Below are 21594 nucleotides of genomic sequence, written 5' to 3'. Positions count from 1 at the left end.
CCTTGAAGGTAAATACAGAAGAACAGCGGGACGAGCTGGAAGCCCTCTTTACCTTTTTTTTAGCACACATCACTACCTGCACTCAAACATTCATTCAGTTGTTGTTTCATTCAGAAACAACAACTAAAGCTGAGATGTTTCCAATATAAGTAAATCTGAAGATATATAAACTACATATCACATATTAATATGTATATATAAATTTACTGCTTTGGTTTATGAAGTATACATGGAAATGTATTAATACTACAACTAACAATAATACATGAAAATTTATTATTATTAGTAGTAGTAGTATTATTGGTGACATGGTAGCGTAGTGGTTAGCACGATGGCCTCACGCCTCCAGGTTCGATTCCCACTTTGGGTCTGGGTGCATGGAGTTTGCATGTTCTCCTTGTGCTTGTTTTTTTTTTTTTCCAGGTGCTGCGGTTCTCTCCCACAGTCCAAAGACATGCAGTATAGGCTAACTGATGTTCTCAAATTGCCCCAAATGTGTGAACGACAATCAAGTATCAAGCTGGCAACCTGACCCCTTAAGTAGCTGCCACAGAAACAAGGGATATATCTCCAGCGTGGGAGTATCCATCGCCTGATGTGCCAGAAGTGGACTGACCAAAATAATAATAATAATAATAATAAAAAGATTATAATGATTGTTGGGGCAGCATGGTGGCTTAGCGGTTAGCACTGTCACCTTGCACCTCTATAGTTAAGGGTTCAATTCCCACCTCAAGTCTGTGTGCATGGAGTTTACATGTTCTCCATGTGTTTAGTGGGTTTCCTTCGGGTACTCTGGTTTCCTCCCACAGTTCAAAGACATGGAGATTTGACTAACTGTGCCCAAATTGCTCATAGTGTGTGTGTGTGTGTGTGTGTGTGTGTGTGTGTATGCCCTGTTATGGACTGGCACCCTGTCCGGCATGTTTCCTGGTTTACTTTCTTTGTATACTGTATACTTTATATAAAAAACAACTGTTTTTCACATGTGAAAGATTAGAAAATAAAATTTATTGAATCATTAAACATTATCAAAGCATTTTTTCTGTAATGCATCTGGCATTCACTCACTCATCGTCTATATCGCTTTATACAGTATTCAGGGTCGCGATGGGCCTGGAGCCTATCCCAGGCCTAATTCATCGTAGGGCACACACACACACAATTTGGGAAAATCAATTAGCAAATGTTATTTGCATGTCTTTGGACTGTGGGAGGAAACTGGAGTACCTGGAGGAAACCCACCAAGCATGGGAATCAAATCCTTGACTGTGGAGGTGCAAGACGACATGATAACCACTACACCACCGTGCCACCTTTTTAAACACATTTAAAATGTTTTTTAATGCACAAATTTTAGTTGGTATTATTATAATTACCATTATTATTACTATTATAATTATTTGAGTAGTAGCAGAAGCATTTTTGTTATTGTGCTTATTATTATTATTACTATTATTATTATTATTATTATTGTTGTATTAGTAGTAGTAGCAGCAGTTTCCATGTTATTGTGATTATTATTATTATTATTAAGCTATATTTTTCTCCTGTCCACAGACACACCCTGGCGTAACTGCACGCGACCCAAAGGCACCTGTTGCCTAACAAAAACCTTATTTCTGATCCTTCATTCTGATTGGCTGCGTTTGAGTGGAAGGGCGGGGCCAAAATAAACGGACAACCCCTTTGCACTCAGACCATTACTAAGGCATATTGACAAGGGGCGTGGTCTGAGTGTGTTGTGGGCGTGGTGTGGTCGAGTAGTCTAATCAGAGACTCGAGCAGCCCACAGAGAGGCGCGCGGGGCAACACGGCGGAGCGCGAGCTCAGTTTGAAACCGAGTTTTGAGGTAAAAAAATAAATAAAAAAAATCAAGAAACTAAAGTCGGTTTTAATACCTGTGAAGTCGCCCGGGAGTGTACAGGCTGAATAAGGGGGATTTTAGGGACAACAGTGTGTGTGTGAGAGAGGAATAGAGTGTGTGAGAGAGAGAGAGAGAGAGAGAGACACACACACACACACACCTGGAACCTGTTGCGGTGAAGCAGAGCGTCAGTGAGGGACAAATCGCTCAGCGGTCACGATGAACCCGGAGGAAACCCAAGAGGAAATTGTCTCCTGAAAATTCCACTAAACCCGTTAAAGTAAAACGGACTTTTAACGGTTGTTTACTGCGCGCGCGGTGAATTATTTACTCCGAGCAGGGAGAGTGTGCACGCGCTGCTTTTCCGGTAAGTTAATAACCTCTACAAACTGTTTCTTTATTATTATTGTTTTTTTTTTTTAAATACTTCCTCTTTAAACATGGGAATATTTAAAAAATGTTGAACTTTTTAATGATAAACTGACGGTTTGTTGTTGTTTTCTTCAGGAGAATGCTGCGCGTGAGCCGTCCTCGCGCACTTGGACCAGAGTGCACTTGGGGTCTGGAATGGAACTGAGCTGTGATTTACTGCACTGTGGACTGTGGATATGCTGCTGGAGCAATTACCCTTTCCTTCAGGGATTCCTTCTTTCCGAAGGGTAGCAATAAATTAGAAGCAGGTTCCCGTGCTGAGAAAGCTCTCAAAGAAAAATTCCTTTATTTTATTGTTTTAGTTTTCTCTTTCTCTCTCTCTCTCTCTCTCTCTCTCTCTCTATATATATATATATATATATATATATATATATATATATAATCTTTGAAACCAAACTCAGTGGTGCAGGGACGTTTGACGATGGCGAAGACTCCTGCCTGTGCTGTGGTGTTTCAGCTACTCGTGTTCCTCGTCTCCCAGCTGCCACACCTGGCACTCGCCGCCTCCAAGGACATCGTGTGTGAACCCATCACGGTGCCCATGTGCAAAGGCATCGGCTACAACCTCACCTACATGCCCAACCAGTTCAATCACGACACCCAGGAGGAGGTGGGATTAGAAGTGCATCAGTTCTGGCCTCTGGTTCGGATACGCTGCTCCCCGGATTTGCTGTTTTTTCTCTGTAGCATGTACACCCCGATCTGTCTCCCAGACTACAAAAAGCCTTTGCCGCCATGCCGCTCCGTCTGTGAGAGGGCCAAGAAGGGCTGCTCACCTCTCATGATCCAGTATGGATTCGAGTGGCCCGAGCGTATGAGCTGCGAGCAACTTCCCGTGCTTGGTGAGCCGGACCGGCTGTGCATGGACCACAACAACAGTGAGACCACCACTCTGTCTCCGTCGTTCCCCAAACCTACCCCCAAGGGCCCGAACAGGCACCGATCCACAGCCAAATCGGGTGCGCCTCAGAAGTGCGACCAGGAGTGCCGCTGTCGAGAGCCTTTGGTCCCTATTAAAAAAGAGACTCACCTGTTGTACAACCACGTGCACACGGGCTCGCTGCCTAACTGCGCTCTTCCTTGCCACCAGCCCTATTTTTCCCAGGATGAGCGGGCTTTTACAACCTTCTGGATCGGTTTGTGGTCCGTCCTGTGCTTTATCTCCACCCTCACCACTGTGGCTACGTTCCTAATCGATATGGAGCGCTTCAAGTACCCTGAACGGCCCATAATTTTCCTGGCTGCCTGCTACCTCTTTGTGTCACTGGGCTACCTCGTGCGTCTGCTAGCGGGTCACGAACGGGTGGCGTGCGGTGGCTCTGGCGACCAGCAGCACGTCCTATACGACACCACCGGCCCGGCTTTGTGCACGCTGGTCTTCCTCCTCATCTACTTCTTCGGCATGGCTAGCTCCATCTGGTGGGTGGTGCTGTCGTTCACCTGGTTCTTGGCTGCAGGGATGAAGTGGGGAAACGAAGCCATCGCGGGCTACTCGCAGTACTTTCACCTGGCGGCGTGGCTGGTGCCCAGCGTTAAGTCGATCGCCGTTTTGGCCCTCAGCTCTGTAGACGGAGACCCTGTTGCTGGAATCTGCTATGTGGGCAACCAGAGTCTGGAGAGTTTGCGAGGCTTCGTGCTAGCACCTTTGGTGGTCTACCTCTTCTCTGGGTCACTTTTCCTGCTGGCCGGGTTCGTGTCGCTATTCCGCATCCGCAGCGTTATCAAGCAGGGTGGCACCAAGACGGACAAACTGGAAAAGCTGATGATTCGCATCGGGCTGTTCACCGTGCTCTACACCGTGCCAGCCACCATCGTGGTGGCGTGTTTAGTCTACGAGCAGCACTACCGGCCTGGCTGGGAGCAGGCGCTGGCCTGTACGTGTCCCTCGGAGCGCCAGCAGCTCGGTCTGGGCCCCGAATATGCAGTCTTCATGCTTAAGTACTTTATGTGCTTGGTAGTGGGCATCACCTCCGGCGTGTGGATCTGGTCAGGAAAGACAGTGGAGTCTTGGAGACGGTTTGCAGCGCGCTGCTTTCCGTGCAGGGCCAGAAAGCCGCCTGCCTCAGCTTCCTCTATGTACAGCGAAGCTAGCACGGCACTTACCGCACGAGCCGGGTCAGCACCACCCGGATCCTACCACAAATCAGCTCCACCGTCGCACGTCTAAGCAAATGGGGTCCATCTGGATTTTAAATGAAGGATATTAACGGACTGCTCTCTTGCCTCTTAAGTGCTTGGGTTCTTAAATACGATCAAATGGAATTTAGACTTCTGAAATTTGAAAAAAAGGAAGAAAAACTATTATGGAGTTAACTGGAGAATGAACTCCTCCTGGCTCAAGTAATGCTGGGAAAAAAAAGAAGAAAAAAATCACAAGCGCTACAAGACACTCTGTCCTACTTAACAATTCTTGTGGGCATGTTATTTATTTGTGTATGTAAATATTTGTTCTTTTTCGCATTGTGTTCTACAGGGAATGAACTGAGTGTGTGTGTGTGTGTGTGTGCGTGCGTTTGTGCTTTTTTAATGGAAACCAGAGGTTGAATATTTTCACTATATCAAGACCTTGCTTAAATTTAAATGCCACATCCAGTCTTCAAATGTGTTTTGCTGGTAAATAAGTGAAATTGTTAAAAGAATTCTAAACCGATGGTGGATGATGTTGGGTCCGTTGTTGCGTACAGCGTTAAACAAGGATCCTGAGCACTTGCATGTGGGTAACACAGGAAAAATTAAGTTTTATATCAGGTGGCTTCATGAAATTTTGTTCCTTTAGACAAAAACAATTAAATCCTGAAAAAGAAGTGGAACAGTGAAATTCAGGCTAGAAATCATGATGGATTTGGTATCGCTACTCTTGACACCCACCTAGTGGTCACTTCTGATCAGCATCATGTTCAAATCTTTTCGTTTAAGCGGGACCCTTACACCTCATCACGGTTGTATTTACAACTTTAAACCAGACGCGCATCAGATTACAGTTTACGTACTTCCAGTTATGTTATGCAAACCTCTCAAGATAATTCTTTGGGACCTGTGTGTGTGTGTGCGTGCGTGTGTAGATCTGACAAAACATTTGTTCACTCAAAAGTGTTAGAAATGTACGTCTTTTGCTACAGTGCTCTTAATTTAATAGCATAGACAGCATTTTCTCAAGCCTTTTGCATCCTGCTGCTTAACCCCAGTACCGATGATATGAGAATCCAATCTATCATTTTCTTGTTTATACGCGAATGTACATATTTGTTTAATGCCATGTGTGTAAATCATGTAAACAGGCATTTTTTTTTTTGGGCCAGGCTGCACTGTGGCTTTAGGTGTAAATACTTTTTTTTTTTTTTTTTTAAACAATGTTGATTGGTTGCTGAGATTTTTAAATAAGATTTAGATATTTATGAAAACTTGGGAGTCTTGTGTTTTATTGGTTTCTCTTATTTGTAGAGAATAAAACTGTGGAGAAATCTGTGAACAAGTGCGGTCTAGATTGTTGTCTTCAATCAGACTAGTTAAAAAATTTCTGTGGCTTACAATCACGTGGACATGAGATTTCAGGATACATCCTCCACTTACCTGTAGTAAAAATGCCATAATATGTTAAATAACTGATATTTGTGCCTGTAAATATACCACAAAGCAATTAATGCATTATTCACCCTTTCGCTTTTTCAGGTGATATATTTTTTTTAAAGCAACTTTTTACTTTGCTGGCAGAAAAGATTTTACAAAAGTCCTGATTAACCCACAGGCACAAACATCACGCAGCTCTTTAACTGTTTGAAACACCAAACTAGTTGTGCAGTAAATATCTTATTGTGCATCTTTAGTCACGTGCACAGCAAACGTCAAAAAGGAAAACATTTTTACATGATTAGTGTTTATTTAAAATACTCCATCTGCAATTGATTTCAATTAAAAACTGACAAAGTTCACAGCTAGTAGCCTACATAGTAAGCAAAAAGAAAAACAAAAAGAAAGAAAAAAAGAGGAAAAGTCAGTTTTTGTTTCTATGTAGACAGGTCATTGGTTGTTGCAGGGCAGAGCGAGCGCCGGTGAGAGATCTCTACCGGAGTACAGGAAGGAGACGGTTTGAAGATGCTCGTGGTCTTGACTGACAGAGCTCTAGGAGAGCACTGCGTTGGATCTGCGGATGCCCACCAGGTTGTCGGCGCTGAAGGATCTCCTCATGGCCGCTCTGCTCAAGAAGTCTTTGTACTTATCCTCGCAAAGTCTGGAGATCGCCTGTACCGCAAAAAATGACACACTTGGTTAGTCTTAGTTTTGCCCCTTCCTTCATCATCGAGCTGAGGGTGTAACTAATGGGTGGCTCGGATGGACCGACTTGTCGCTTACCTCTAGTTTCTGAGCACGCTCGTTGCTCAGAGGCTCCAGGGGGAAACTCAGGTTGTTGTCGTCTGCCAGCGAGCGCAGATCAAAGTAATACTTGGCGTAGACGCTAGCTGGAACGTTGATGTTGAACTGCAGAAGCTCCAGGAAGTGCCTCTCCATTTCATTCCTGATGAAAGGGTTGAAAACAGGATGAGAATTTATTCATTTATTTATTTTAAACAACAACAAAAAAAAGCACTGCTTCAAGTTCTAATTTGCACAATTTTCCACTTATGCACAACTCGGTCAGTCAACCGGAACGTCAGACACTTTAGGTTTGCTTTGGCACCACATGGTTGATGTAACTAACAAATAAGTGTCTGGGAGCCTTTTTTGATGACATCTTCATCTACTTACTTCAGAAATTATTATTGGACTGAGTGACCTTCTCTTTATGAAACATTGCCGCTTATTTCTGACAGAATTGCACGAAAAAAAAAAAACTCACTCCAGTAGAAGTTTGGATGTAACTTCTTATTTAACTTTATTGATTTACTTTCTACAATCTAGAACAATACTGGATTGTTTTAATTCGATGAAACACGTATAGCATTAAGTAATTAACACTCAGTTGTTATTTCTAGACATGAAGATTAGATGTTCTGGAACAGGTCTTGCAAGAACAGTATTGTCAAGTGCATTTGTAAAACTGTTTAGGAGAAGTTCATTTAGAGTCTCCAGCCCCAGAAATCACCAGTTTACAAGCAGCACCTCAGATCAGAGCCGTTATGAATGCGTTACTGAGCATAAGTATCTATATCAACTGTTCAAATAAGATTATTGCATAATTGAACGCCTTCAGCATTGTTTTACAAAGTAGAAAAGAAATAAAGATCAGGAACGACTTATGATTGAGAGAAGCCATTGTAACTGTTATCCCTACAGCTCTGGTGAAAATCGAAATGAAGCATTAACATTAACACGTCACTTGTAGTAAAGGCTAAGTATTCCTCTTACTGTTCGCTCTGTAACATTTACATCACATCTGTTTTCCTTTGCTGTCATGATTATTCATTCACTCCTAATACACAGGTGTCAGAGTGTCAGAGCTAGCCCTTTGAGAAGTATAATACTGTATTTTTATTTACCACTCCTGATTCAGCTCACCTTTTTTTGCACTGAATGTTATGCTTTAGCAGAAAAAACACACACACACTGCTCTGAGGGCTGGTAGTTTTGTTAAGACTTCATTCGGACATTGCCATTACTAACTGACATTCAGACTGAGCTGGACAACTCGCTCACTTCACTGTCCTTAACGAACTCTACAGATGATCAAGTAAAATTTAGTCGTATTTCTCCTTGTTTCTCCTCATCACGTGCGCTCTTGTCTCTCTCGTCATCTCTGTACTTCTGAGAGACAGCGGCGATGCCTGTCGCCGTGGAGACGGCAGCCCGGATGCTTCAGGGAAAAGATACGCGGGGCAGTATGGGGAGAAAAAGCGAGGGCGAGGGGGCTACCGGTCGCCAGGGGCAACAAATGGAGTGGGCGAGAGCCTGGGCCATTATGTAGGGGTGCTGAGAGCACTCGAGTCCGACCGGCACGGAGACTCACAAAGCCAACTTCAATAGACAGGATGAAAATAGAGCCGACGAAGCATGGGGTTGTGGTGGAGAGGAGAACAGGGACATGGCCTCGCACACACACACACACACACCAGAGAACACGGTGTGCAAGCTCATACTAGTATCCCTCATATTTTCATCCTACATTTATGAAAAGAGGACATGCACAAAAACTGCATGTGTTGTAGGAATAAAAAATAAGTTACAGATGCCAATAATCTTTCTATATCATTTTGGTTTAGAAACCAAATGTGCTTACTTAATAAAGAGAGGAAATTTTACACAACAATTTGCTGAAGGAAATTTCTGCCAAGAGTGCCAATAATCTTTAGAGAAAATTGTAAGGAATGTCTGGTATCTGATCTATACAAGATTTGTGAAAAAAAAAGGGAAGCTGGTAGGCGTGTGCTGTTTATCTGTTTACTACAAGCACTTCACGCACACACTCACATGTCTTCAACAGTGATGTCCTTGAGGATCTGGCAGTAGTCAACGTTCCACACGGCCTGATCGTCCCAGACTTTGGAGGCCAATAAGATGGCGCCCAGAACGATTCTCTTCCAGTTACTCGGGCAGATGTCCATCTCAGCGTAGGTCAGGAGCCGCTCCAAATACACCTGCAGCACAGAACCAACAGTCACATCTCTCGTCCCCAACGTGCTATGAAAGTGACCAAAACTGAGGAACCGATGAGAGGAAAATTTACAAAATGGCAGACGCTCTTATCCATTTATTTAACTCGTTATTTGGTACTGTGCAGAAGTCTTGTGTCACCCCTCATTTCATCATATTAAAATGAATTCAATGAAATAAATGAGAACAAATGTTTATTTCCTGATGCGAAAGATACGATTAGTTCTTGGTGCAACCTCAAATAGCTCAGAGGGCTAAGACACCGAGTTACGGACCTGAAGATTGGCGGTTCAATCCCCAGATCGACCAGGTTGCCACTGTTGGGCCCCTGAGCAAGGCCCTTAACCCGATCTGCTCCAGGTGCGCTGTATCATGTCTCATTCCAGTTACGCCGGGATATCCGAAGAAGGAATTTCATTGTGATGTAATGTATATGTGACAAATAAAGGCTTAACTTTTAACTTTAAAAGCAATCTCATTTCCCCTCTCGTCTGTTCTGTGCCATCTGCACTAGTTTCTCACTGGTTATGCTTTAAATTAAAAGTTTTTTTATATGCTTAAATGATTCATAGGTCACTGTGTGGTTTAACACACAAAAAAAAAACACATTCCTCAAACTGGTCAGGAACATGGACTGAAACAAAAAAAACATTCATCAAGAAGCCTGGAGAACTATTCCTCAATGGAGGCAAAAAAATAAAAAAGGAAATGAGGGGTGACTCAAGACTTGTACTTGAACTGTATATCTAAAGAATGGCAGCCTGGGTTTGAGTTTTTTTACCCACTTTACTTTACTGCACTTGCCTTTTATTTACTTCATTTTGTATTCCTTATTGAGAACATATTGTGCTATATGTCCACCTTGCTGCTGCTGGTTTTGTAAATTTCCAAGTGGTTCCTGAGTTTTGAGACACCCTGCAGAAAAGGACGTGGTGCATCAAAGTTCTTGTACTGAGGCACTCTGCTGCCCTCTAGTGGACATCAAAGGCATTCGTTTAAAAAAAAAATTGCCACAGGGGGTAAAAAAAATAATTAATATGGTTTATTCTTGGTCTACTTGGAATTATTAATCTTAATCATGCAGCAGTGTGCTTCAAACCCATCACATTTATAACAGCAGATTTTCCTCTGTTAAAAAGTGTACTTAAAAAACAAACAAACTTAATCATCTATAGTTTAAATTCTTTACTATATACTTTGCGTTTGTGTGCAACTCGTGCGATAGGCCAGTTTTCTGATTCATATCACACACTACTGTGTTTCTCTCAACGCACTCACAGTATGTTGACTCAGCTACTATGTGCTTATCGTTGCTTTCTGTTGTTTACACACTTGGTACTTTGGGATGTGATACATGTGTGTTGTTACCAGTGTGACGATGGCACACTCGGCGGTGAGCTGAGCAGCACTGAACAGCGTCCTGACGAACCGGTAGATGAGCTTGTGTTCGGGGTCCGTGCGCGAGTAGTCGTCAGGAACTTGCTCCCTCTGCAAAGGTCACATTTTAAAATTAAGATGTTAAAATCAAGTGTGTTTGTTTGTATTAGGGTTTATTTCCCTATCAGCTTCACAGGCTATTTCATGGCAGATACACATTAAACATTAAACTAATTTATACGAACCAATATAATATTAAGTTATAGATATACTGTAAGATTTAAAAGGTATGAGAAATAAATAAATAAATATCACATTACAACATTTTACAATTTTAAAATCAAGTGTAAAGGATTTCATGAATACCCTGTAGTGTTCTTGTAATGTTTAAATAATAGGCGAGTAAGTCAAAAATTATCCGCACTCTGGCTGTAGGATTTATTTTAATTTGTAACTTTTAGAACAGACAAATGCATTATTTTTTTACCTAACTTTTAAGCTTATATATATATATATATATATATACCCTCATTAAAAATATTTACAACTGAGCTGCGAGCCAAAAATGCATTGCTGTCTTCACTTCTTTCGTTGATTGAGGATGTTTCCGTTCCATACTCTGCTGTTTTTTCTTAGACTCGTAGTGATGAATCCATGTTTCATCACCAGTAATGGTTCTCTTTAAGAAATGTTTACTTCCTTAGAGTTGTTGGTCCTGTCGAGGGGTCGCCACAGCGGACCATCTGACCTACAACACGACTTTGGCACAGGTTTTACACCAGATGCCCTTTCTGATCCAACCCTCCCATTTTATCCGGGCTTAAGACTGGTACTGCATCCTGTGGCTGGGGTTTGGGCATTGTGCATGGCAGGCGAGCACTGAGTCACCGATGCCCCATTGCCGTCCTTAGAGTAGAGTATTGGTCAAAATTTTGCTTGCAGGTATCTAAATGCTTCTGTTTCTGCTCTTTTGTAAGTTGTTTCGGCCCCTGGTATACCACGCCACAAAAAAATAAAATAATAATAAATATAATACAGTACTGTGCAAAAGTCTTAGGCACTATATTATATGCTGTTCCAATTTTGTTATATATGTTTTTTATCATGTCAGCATAATTATGTACAAAATCATTCAGTATTTCCATATATAACTTAAACATTAATAAATAAATAAATAAATAACATTACAGCAGAATATATGCATGGCCGTAAAGAAAAAAATATATATACAGTAGAAGACAGACCAATTTTTAGATGGAAACAAAAAACCTAATGTACGCCCCTGAGATTTGCATAAAAATAGAAAGGAGCGACAAAGTTACCAGAAGAACTCATGGTTCATGGAAATACTGAATGATTTTGTACATAATTATGCAGACATGATAAACATATATAACAAAATTGGTACAGCATATAATATGGTGCCTCAGACTTTTGCACAGTACTGTATATATATGAAAAACAAAATAAAACAAAAAAAAAAAAAAATCACTGCAGCTGCTTTCCTTGGTGCAAATCACAAGTGGGACATCCATTTTTGCTGACAGCACAGTTACAAATGAACTGATGCAACACGTTCACACCTGCGGGAGGCAGTAGGAAAGCGGTGATAAGACAGTTCGGCCCACAGTACTTTTAACATAATCAGATTGCAGAAGATTTTTGACTCAGGCTCGCAGAAATGCAATTATGAATCACTATTAAACACCACTAGGGTTCATGAAACTGCAAAGCTCTTAATTAAATCTCACTACTAGAACCAGAAACATTATATTCAAACCCTCAGCTGACAGAAATACTTTTCTCCTGTCAAAATAAGCGAGTGAACTGGAGAAAATGAGCCGTGAAAACAGCTGTACGTCAGATCATTTCTATCTCGGGCTGTGTGACAGATTATTTCTCGCTCAGCCATGTGTACTGATTTATTGCTTTAAATATAGCATACTGAGATAAAGAGCGAGCTCGGGCTGACTTTCAATAAAGTAAACCATCTGTCAGTCTCCAGTCGGCTGGAGTCGCGTGCGGGAGGACACACTTACAGACAGAGGATGCTTCTTCTCGTCAAATATGTCCAGTGATCTGTCCGAGTCCCTGTACACAGACGAGCAAGAGAGATTGCCTTGTTGACACTGTAATATGCACAACACATCTTCAATTCAGTGTGATTTCGTTATAAAAAAGCAACATACCTGTTTTTGATGTGGTAATATATTGCTAGAGTAACACTAGAGGGATACAAGAGAGAGAGAGAGAGAAAAAAAACAATTAATAAAAATATTATACCAGTTATCATCACATTACTTATTGCAGTTAATTGTTACATTACTGTTATCTTTGTATCTTAGAGAACTGTGATGGTGTGAACTGTGCCATGGAGCAAAAAGCAGAAATTTCCCTTCACTCCTTTATCACGCAGTAACAGTAATTCGTCATAACACAAATCATACACAAGTGCCACATCGACAATAAAGACATGAAGCGGTAATAAAACCTGCACGCTGGAGTTATGAAGCTCACCATTTTATTGTGCTTTTCAGGTTGGGTTGGCTGACTGTACTATCGTCGATGAATATCGTCGAGCAGGAGCTGTATTTTTTGGAAAGAGGACCTGGAGATACCTGAGGGGGAAAAACAACAAAAAAAAAAAAAAAAAAAAAAAAACAGGCTTTAAGTACACGCATACTGGATGAAAAAATTGGAAGTGTAGTGTATTAAGAGAACTTACATGGTTTATATGATTGCTTTTCCTCTTGTCTCGGACTGAAAGATCAAAAAGAATGTTTCATTTCATGTCACTATATGTTGTATAACTTATATTACAGAGCGCACACTCGCACGCACACTCGCACGCACACTCGCACGCACACTCGCACGCACACTCGCACGCACACTCGCACGCACACTCGCACGCACACTCGCACGCACACTCGCACGCACACTCGCACTTATATGAACACAATTAATTTTTACTTTATATTACTTTAGTGACAGCAGATGGTTACTTCATGGTTGTGACCAAGACCAAAATAAACCAGCTAAGATTTTGTGCAGCTAACATGCAGAACAGGTATGGGAAATCACCAGTAACCAAGTAAAGGCAAATCGAAGGCTTTTAACACTCAGGATTTTTTGGTAAATGACAGTAAATGTGCTGCTTAGTAAAAATGAAGCTTTTTGTTTCAATTTAATTGTAAGTTAAATATTAAACGCTTGTATTTAAAGTTAGTTTAAATTATGCTTAAATTATGCTTAAATTAGTTTAAGTTGCTTAAATTATGCCTCTTGGTTTTTAAGTGAGAAAAATAATGTTATAAAGAACACACTACCATTCAATTTATTTAGAGATTTAAAAATGTAACAAAATCTTGAAATTTACGAGGGTTACGTTCCTAAAGCATCAGTAAACTGATAAACCCCGAATTTTGGATGTGGTCCAAAAAAAAAGCCTATTTTTTAACCCTAAAGCCATAGTTTTAACCCTAAATATGCTGCGGAAACACTTTAATTTCATTTCAAACTCAGCTTAATAAGTTACCCTTAAAAAAAAAAAGTGTAAAAGGTAAACGCGCATCTTGTACAGTACTGTACACCACTGTGTCTCCCGCAGTGTTAGAATGTAAAATACTGATGTTAACCCTACTGTATACATACTGTAAATCATGCAAGCGCATTTTCTTTGGTATGCGCTGTGGTTTTCTTTTGTATAAGTAAACACAGTAATAATTCACGTCCTCTCTACAGAAACTGTGTTCTCTCTACAGTACAAAAAAAAAAAAATGTATACAGTATTATATTTTATATAATATTTATCTGGAGTTACGTTAACATTTAATGTTATAAAATTACTAAATTATATTACTCTTAATAGTTTAGTGTTAAAATGCATAAAAAATTTAATATCGCAATAAAAAATTTTTAAAAATTGCGGAGGATATTTGCAGTTTCTGTGAACTTGCGCTTGTTTCCGTGAACAATTATCAGTTGAGTTTTAACGAAAAAAATTTGCAAACAACTGAAGCTGCGAATGTGGCATGTACACAGAAAGTAAAGCACTAACTGCAGTGAGAGTAAATAATTAAAAATAAACCACATTAGGATAACAATCAAAGACTGTTTTTGTGTTTTATTCTTAATGGCAGGAGTGGAGTCGAGTGAAACAGTTTGCTGGGAGCTGTTGATAACTCACCATCTGTTTGTGACTTGCTGAGGAAGATGGTGCTAGCACGAGCGTGGTCTGAAGGATTAGACTCTAAAGCAAGATCTACAACACACACACACAGAAGAGAGAAAAAAAAGAAAAAAGACAAAACAAATCATTTCATAATAAACTGTAATAAAAACATTTCTCACACTTGTGTGTTAACAATAAAATTCAACACAAATCTTCTCCAAAATGTAAATGAAAAATATTTTTCAGAAGCACTTACACTGCCAGAGTGACAAAATTTTGCAACGCAATACACTGGAAAACATTTCGTCACACATCAAGTACATTTACAGAGCTGTGAAAAGGTATTTGCCCCCAGCATGGTATAATCCACTAGCCATGTTTAATACACTTGGTGAAATGAGACAAGACTGGAATATTAATACGGGAATTTTTTTTTTTTTTAGTAAATACAATTAAACAAAGGAACACCAGAAAATAAGAAAGTCTTCAGAGGCTGCCATGGTCAGTAATTTTCTACATGCCTATAGTACACCATGTGAAAACATTCCTAGACTATCCACCACATGTATTCGGATAAATATTCAAGACTTAAATTAGACCCTTAAAATTATAAAATGAGATTTGAGACAGCGCCGAGGCGAACCAGCTCGAAACGGACGCTTGTGCCGCACTGCTGAAGGGAGGAGAGCGTCACAACGGGGGTATTGTGGGACCGGAGGAAAGTACACAGTACCCTTACTTACTACAGCCCTTCTATGCCACACATACCATAAAATGAGGGAGGCACACAGTGGAGGTTTAAATATTTAAATTACGCTGATGACATCCAGCAGACGCAGTTGAGAGTTACAGGTCTTACTCCAGTGGCATTGAATTTTCGAGACAACAAATTGAGGAAGTAAAAACCACTGATTTCTGAACTTTATATCTATCTTACGAACTGGACTCCACTTTAACTTAAGCACATCTCCAGTTATACTGAACTTTCAGTCTCACCCAGTATGATGCAGACCAATCCCTGCTATCCGTTCACAGAAATGAGGAGTCTGGTTCCTCTCAAGGTTCCTCTCAAGGTTTCTTCCTATTACCATCTCGGGGAGTTTTTCCTTACCACTGTCGCCGTCGTCCTCGGCTTGCTCATCAGGGACAGTCTTATTGTTTTGATTCATACATGTTCACATTTCATACAAACTTAAATAATTCTTTTGATTGTGTAAAGCTGCTTTGCGACAATGTCAATTGTTAAAAGCGCTATACAAATAAAATTGAATTGAATCTTGCTTAGCATGAAGCAGCACAGTGTGTGATGATTCGCTTCTGATCTGTTAGAGTGGTTTTTTCTTTTTATTTGGGTTTCCACTGGGTGTCCCATCCAGGACCCTGACCAGGATAAAACGCTTTCTGAACCGTTCAAGGCTCCTGTTTCCCTTGTCACTTCTGTGCAGGTGTTCATTTGTAACTGCAGTGCAGGCACAAACGGACACCCCACTTGGGATTTGTACAAAAGAAGAGCACCGTGCACCAATTTTTTTTTTTGTGTGTGGTCTGAGGGTGTACCTGGTGACGAAACAACTCACGGAGGAGCATAAACAGAAATGTTTGGATATCTGCAAATTAAATTTAAACTGATACTTTAAGGAAGGTAAAACCTTCTTAAAGAGAATCATTATTGGTGACGGACACGGATTCATCACTACGAGCCTGAGTATGGCAGAGTATGGAACGGAAACATCCTCAATCATCAACCGAGAAAGAGTTCAAAAGTCATCCAGCGGCTGGAAAATTCATTTTCTTGGGATTCTCAAAGACCAGTATTGGAACATTATCAGAGAAAAGATTTAAAGATCAACAGTGCTTGTTACAGTGAGATGGTTATTAACGAGCTGAAGCCTAAACTTGGGATTAAATGGCTACCCAAGGGCGTACTGATCTTGCATGATGATGCACGTCATGCACATTGTTTTTTAGGTTAAAGCATTCTCCCTATAGTCCTGATCTCGCTCTATAGGACTTTTACCTGTGTGTCCCTGAAAGCAGCCCCATGAAGACAAAGAATTACTTCTGACTTACAGTTCAGACCAAAACCTTTTTTAATCAGGGAATGAGGAAGCTTGTGAATAGATTGTAAGATTGTAATTGAAAAGCAAAGATAGAAAGAAAAAAAAAAGAACTTTTCTTTTCTAAAAGTTAATTAAAATAAATTCTATAGCCAGAGTGAGGATCATTTTTCACTCATATTTAAGATAACTGTAATATAGACTAATATTTATTAAATCATGATATCACAATACATTTACATTTAGGCATTTGGCAGATGCTCTTATCCAGAGCGACTTACATTTTTATCTCATTATACACCTGAGCAGTTAAAGATTAAGGGCCTTGCTCAAGGGCCCAATAGTGGCAACTCGGTGGTTGTGGGGTTTAAACCTGGGATCTTCTGAACCGTAGTCCAATGCCTTAACCACTTAGCTACCCCTGACCCCTAATCAATACGAATCGAATCAGCACCTAGGTACCATGATACACATATCATTCATGTTTTTGCCAATATATCTTCATGACCAGCTCTGGTATATAATGTCAGATGCCCCACGGACCTCCAACAGCGGATCATTACTCCCTTTTAGTGCTTTGCTGTGAGAGGTGAACTCTTGCTGATAAAGGACATATAACCAGTAACATTACAAAGCTTACGGAAGATTAAAATCTATTTATTGACTTATTTGGTCAATCTCATTGTGCGCTCTCTGTTTCTCTTTCTTTCTCACACATGCACACTGATAGCTTTCACACATGTCAAAGAATAAGGAGATAAGTGAAAGACAGACACTTGTTAAACATACTTATCAATTTTCACTAATTGTGGATCAATGGGATCGCAAATCTCTGTAGAACTATGGGACAATTCTGAACTCTGACCTTTCACAAAGCACAGCTGGAAAAGTGAATATCTTCGCTTAGCATGCTTGTTTAGTGTTTGCATGCTAATGTTTTATCTCTGATGAAGCACACGAGACAAAAAAGGGGACATTTTCGAATATGAACAAGGTGTCGCTTTGCTTAGCCGATCACATTTGTTTGTGTGCTTTTACCAATCAGACAAAAAAGTAAAAAATAACCTAATTTGCATTTAGCTGACGTTTGACAGGAGTGTAGCCGTCATACGCTGTTAAACACTGCTTTAACAAATCACAGGGCTGTAAACCCAAATATTTTTAAATAAATAAATAAATACAACCTTTTTTTAATTGAGTAAATGCAAACCTGGCAAGACTCTGGGATGCATTGCTTTTCATTTGTAGTGTTAAACTGTAAACACGCGAGTGGTGGACATGTCTACCCCCATCCATACCCGAGCTTTTTTTCCCGGTTCGAACGTGAACAGAGCAACAAGAGGTTAAAGCACTGCGTTTCTAAGTCTAGTCTATTTAGGACCGATACTCCAAAGTTCACGTGATGACCGTATTTCTAATAAACACACGTTTGTGGTTCAGATGTCTGACCACAATCTCACGCTTAAGCCGTATTTGGCACGGGCGACTTGATTCAAAAAGGGTCAATCTTCCAACAGCTGAGTGTGCTAAACTGGGAGCGCCGTGCGGCCGTGTCAAAAATAACCCCAGAGCGTTGGAGCGGGGCACGCTTATAGAAGAAGAAGAGATGCCTGGGTTGAACTTGCCAGGTATGCTGGGCATGGGCACACTTCACTGAGTAAAAACGCTTTCTCGAGCTCACCAAGGCAACCGTATAAATAACCTCAGTGATCCGAAGCCAGTCTTAGCTGAGTGAGCGCACAATTCTGGTCTAGCATTCCACATCCAGTGCCATCGTAGCTGACGTATCTATTCCAGCCAATTCTCCAGGACAGAGGGAGGGATGGAGGGTGAGGGTGTAGCCATGACCAACTTCACTGGAATGTCAAGAATAGCAGATATTGAAGTGTCCTGCCCAGCTCACTGCATGTTCCAGTTCTTCTCTTGCTATCTCAAGGGAACAAGCTGGAATGCCCTTATCACACATGGCCTACAGCAACTGTACTCATGAATGCCACATGCATGTCTGTGTGTGTTTAAACTCAGTGCTAAGTCTGGAATGTGCATCCCCCACTGGGGGGCTATTCAATGTGGCAAAACAAACAGTCATAAATTCTGCAAACTATAAGTGCATCTTCATATAAGAAGCCCCCTTTCTTATGGGTGATTTCTGCAAGCCTACATTCTGATGTCCCCCAGTAGCTCAGTGTTGGTTTTGTTGCGTCCCTAAACCGTAATCCAAAACATCACCTGATTCATTTGTGATTTATTTTAACTTTGCAAAAATGTTATGTGAAATGCATGCAACAACCTACTACAACAAGACCTCTTGTGGAAATGACAGGAAGGGCTCGTGCATGAACACAAGCTAAAAGCTAATAAATTACCGGGAAAGAGTATAAACGTGTCAAGTTAGATTTTTGCGCAACGATGCACCAGCAGTATTAAAAGGTAAAGCTAGTGAAGAAAAAAATTATCAAAACACTGGAGCAGATCAGAAATAAAAAACAGCCACCGGGATTCATAGTGACGGCAAATATCTTTGTAAAATGAGTCGTTTACTAGATGCGTCACGTTTAAACAAACAATCGCCGTCTCCATGAACGCAGCTCAAGTATGATCAGTAATTCTCAGGTCCTGGGCCTTAAGTGTAAAACTGCTTCGGTGATTGTAATGAAAACAGACTGTGCAATATTAAAAAGCAAAACATTGTTAAGTCCCTTGCCATTTACTTGGAGTAAAGCAGTCTGTAGTGGTAAAGCAGTCTGTAGTGGTAAAGCAGTATTTAGTGGGGTACTACAATACCAGACATGTGAGGTAAATTGGTTCCTGACCTGTGGGGTAGATCAGTACCACAATTGTGGGGTAAGTCAGTACAAAGTATGTGGGAGGAATCAGTACTGAGAATGCAAGGTAAATCACTACCGGGCATGTGGTGTAAATCAGTACCCGGACCAGTGGGGGTAGATCGGTACCATACCCGTGAGGTGAATCAGTACCAGACCTGTGGACTGCCTGCCAAACGCTTAAATGTAATGTAAATGTAGAATAGCACCAGAACTGTCGGGTTAGATCAGTACCAGACCTGTGGGGTGAATCAGTACCAGACCTGTCAGTGTCAATCAGTACCAGATCTGACAGTGTCAATCAGTACCATACCTCTCAGTGTCAATCAGTACCAGACCTGTGGATTGCCTGCCAAACGCTCAAATGTAATGTAAATGTAGAATAGCACCAGACCTGTTGGGGTGAATCAGTACCAGACCTGTTGGGGTGAATCAGTACCAGACCTGTGGGGTGAATTAGTACCAGACCTGTGGGGTGAATCAGTACCAGACCTGTGGGGTGAATCAGTACCAGACCTGTGGGGTGAATCAGTACCAGACCTGTGGGGTGAATCAGTACCAGACCCAGCTGTGTAAGTCGGTACGTACCATCGGGCAGTTCCCGGTCGCTGATGTGCTGCAAGTACGGCCCGGTGTCTTCACTCAGGTCCGCGTTAATCTGGTAGTCCTCGAGGCGCTCGGTGGGCCGCGGGAGTTTGGGACTTCCGCTGGGAGACACACAGCAAGACACCGTATTCCCCATGATGCACCGCGCTCAGTGCCGAGCCCCAGAACCAAGTCCTGTGTAATTCACACCGCGCGCACTCCGCACATCAGCGGCGCCTCTACACACCCAGCGAGACGGAGCTCAGGGACCGGGTACACTCGGAACAGACAGTCAGTGTTTAGTGCGCTCGACCGAACAGCATGAGGGACGGCGCGTGTCTCCGGCGTGTGACTGCGACAGCGCGCGCTCTCATTCGGACAGGGTACGGGAGCGCGCGCGGCACTCTGGATAAATACTGCTGTCTAACTTAATCTAGCTAACGACCTACCAACACTACTCACACACACACACACACACACACAGAGCTACTGCAAAGTTATCTAACTACCGTCTAATCCTAAAATCCATTAAAAAAAACTCGCGGCTACATGTCAGTTTCCTGCAAAGCTCCCTGAAGTGTCGCTAGCTAATCTGCCCATTGTTATTCATTTAGCCCGAGATGCTAATTCAGCTAGCTAACTGCTCATCATGTCTGAATGGGAGGTCAGTTAGCCTCCGAGTTAGCAGGCTAGTCTGTCCCTGTAACTGACAGTGAAGTTCTGAGCCACGCGCTGGTTCCGTTGATCAACAAACCGTATATGTAACGTCAGTTATTCGCGCCGAGCCAGCTAGTTCCAACCGGTAAAGTCCGGTTCAGAGTCGGGGCTCGGTCCCGGATCCCTCCCCCGACTGTCGGCGCCGAGGCCTGGGCTCAGCCCCACACCACCCGCGGGCTGCTCTTCCGCTCCGGAAAAAGAATGAATGGACAAACTCCCGGTGTTCCTGTGACGAGATACCACTCGTATTCTTTTTTTTTTCATAAAGTTAAACTTCTCACACCCGAGTCTTTATTTAGCCCCCCGCTGGTTATCCCCTCCTCCGCTCCACCGGCCAGTATCGCAATCCGCTGCCCGTCTCCGCCATCTGTTCCGCCACCGAAACCAGCAAGAACCGCCTCCTTTAAAATTCCATCAATTCCTATTGGCCGGCTAATCATAACAAAACCAGAATTGGGTCTATTACTGGTTGAAATCTCTGCCATTAAAAAAAAAAAAAACCCACCCTTTCGCCCCTAAACTCTACATTTAGGGATCATATTAGTTGACCCGTCATCTGGTTTATGCTCGAAAACTCTCTGCAAGAAAGAGTGGGACAAAATTCCTTCACAGAGAAGTGAAAGACTAATTTCCAGTGAACACATAAGCTTGATTGCAGTTGTTGCCTCCAAGGGTGGCACAACCAGTCATTAGGTTTAGGGGGCAATTACTTTTCACATAGAGCCAGGTAGTTTTGGATAGCTTTTTTCACTTAATAAATGAAATAATCATTTAAAAACTGCATTTTGTATTTACTTGTATTTGTGTCTGACAGGTCTGACAAGTATACAATAAATAAATAATTTAGGAAGGGTGCAATTACTTTTTCACGGCAACTGTTAGTTTCACCAAAGACCAACTAATTTTCCAAAGTGCTTGTAAGACTGATGTTGTTTCAATAATTCATTTTTCCATAAAGCGTGTGCATACAGTAAGTAC

The 21594-nt window shown here is 41.6% G+C and overlaps 2 protein-coding genes across 3 annotated transcripts; one reads left to right on the top strand and one right to left on the bottom strand.

The window, feature by feature from the left end:
• The first annotated feature begins 2685 nt into the window (after positions 1–2685).
• Positions 2686–5309, top strand: fzd5 (frizzled class receptor 5). Its single transcript, XM_053495758.1, has one exon. The coding sequence runs from the start codon at positions 2721–2723 to the stop codon at positions 4464–4466; it is 1746 nt and encodes a 581-aa protein (XP_053351733.1). The 5' UTR covers positions 2686–2720; the 3' UTR covers positions 4467–5309.
• Positions 5310–6150: 841 nt separating this feature from the next.
• ccnyl1 (cyclin Y-like 1) lies at positions 6151–21056 on the bottom strand. Of its 2 annotated transcripts, none has more exons than XM_053497136.1 (10): positions 20900–21056; positions 14448–14522; positions 12987–13021; positions 12779–12879; positions 12451–12486; positions 12301–12352; positions 10253–10372; positions 8702–8868; positions 6650–6812; positions 6151–6538 (listed from the first exon to the last, which is right to left on the bottom strand). In XM_053497136.1, exons 1-10 carry the CDS (start codon positions 21054–21056, stop codon positions 6419–6421), a joined length of 1026 nt encoding a protein of 341 aa, XP_053353111.1. In that variant the 3' UTR covers positions 6151–6418. The 2 variants fall into 2 exon arrangements, with proteins under 2 accessions (XP_053353111.1, XP_053353109.1); XM_053497134.1 differs by lacking the exon at positions 20900–21056 and adding an exon at positions 19903–20863 and having other exon boundaries at positions 6153–6538.
• Positions 21057–21594: the final 538 nt, after the last annotated feature.

Source organism: Clarias gariepinus, chromosome 5 (assembly GCF_024256425.1).
Source record: "Clarias gariepinus isolate MV-2021 ecotype Netherlands chromosome 5, CGAR_prim_01v2, whole genome shotgun sequence".
Taxonomy (NCBI): Eukaryota; Metazoa; Chordata; class Actinopteri; order Siluriformes; family Clariidae; genus Clarias; species Clarias gariepinus.
This window is presented reverse-complemented; position numbering and strand designations above follow the sequence as displayed.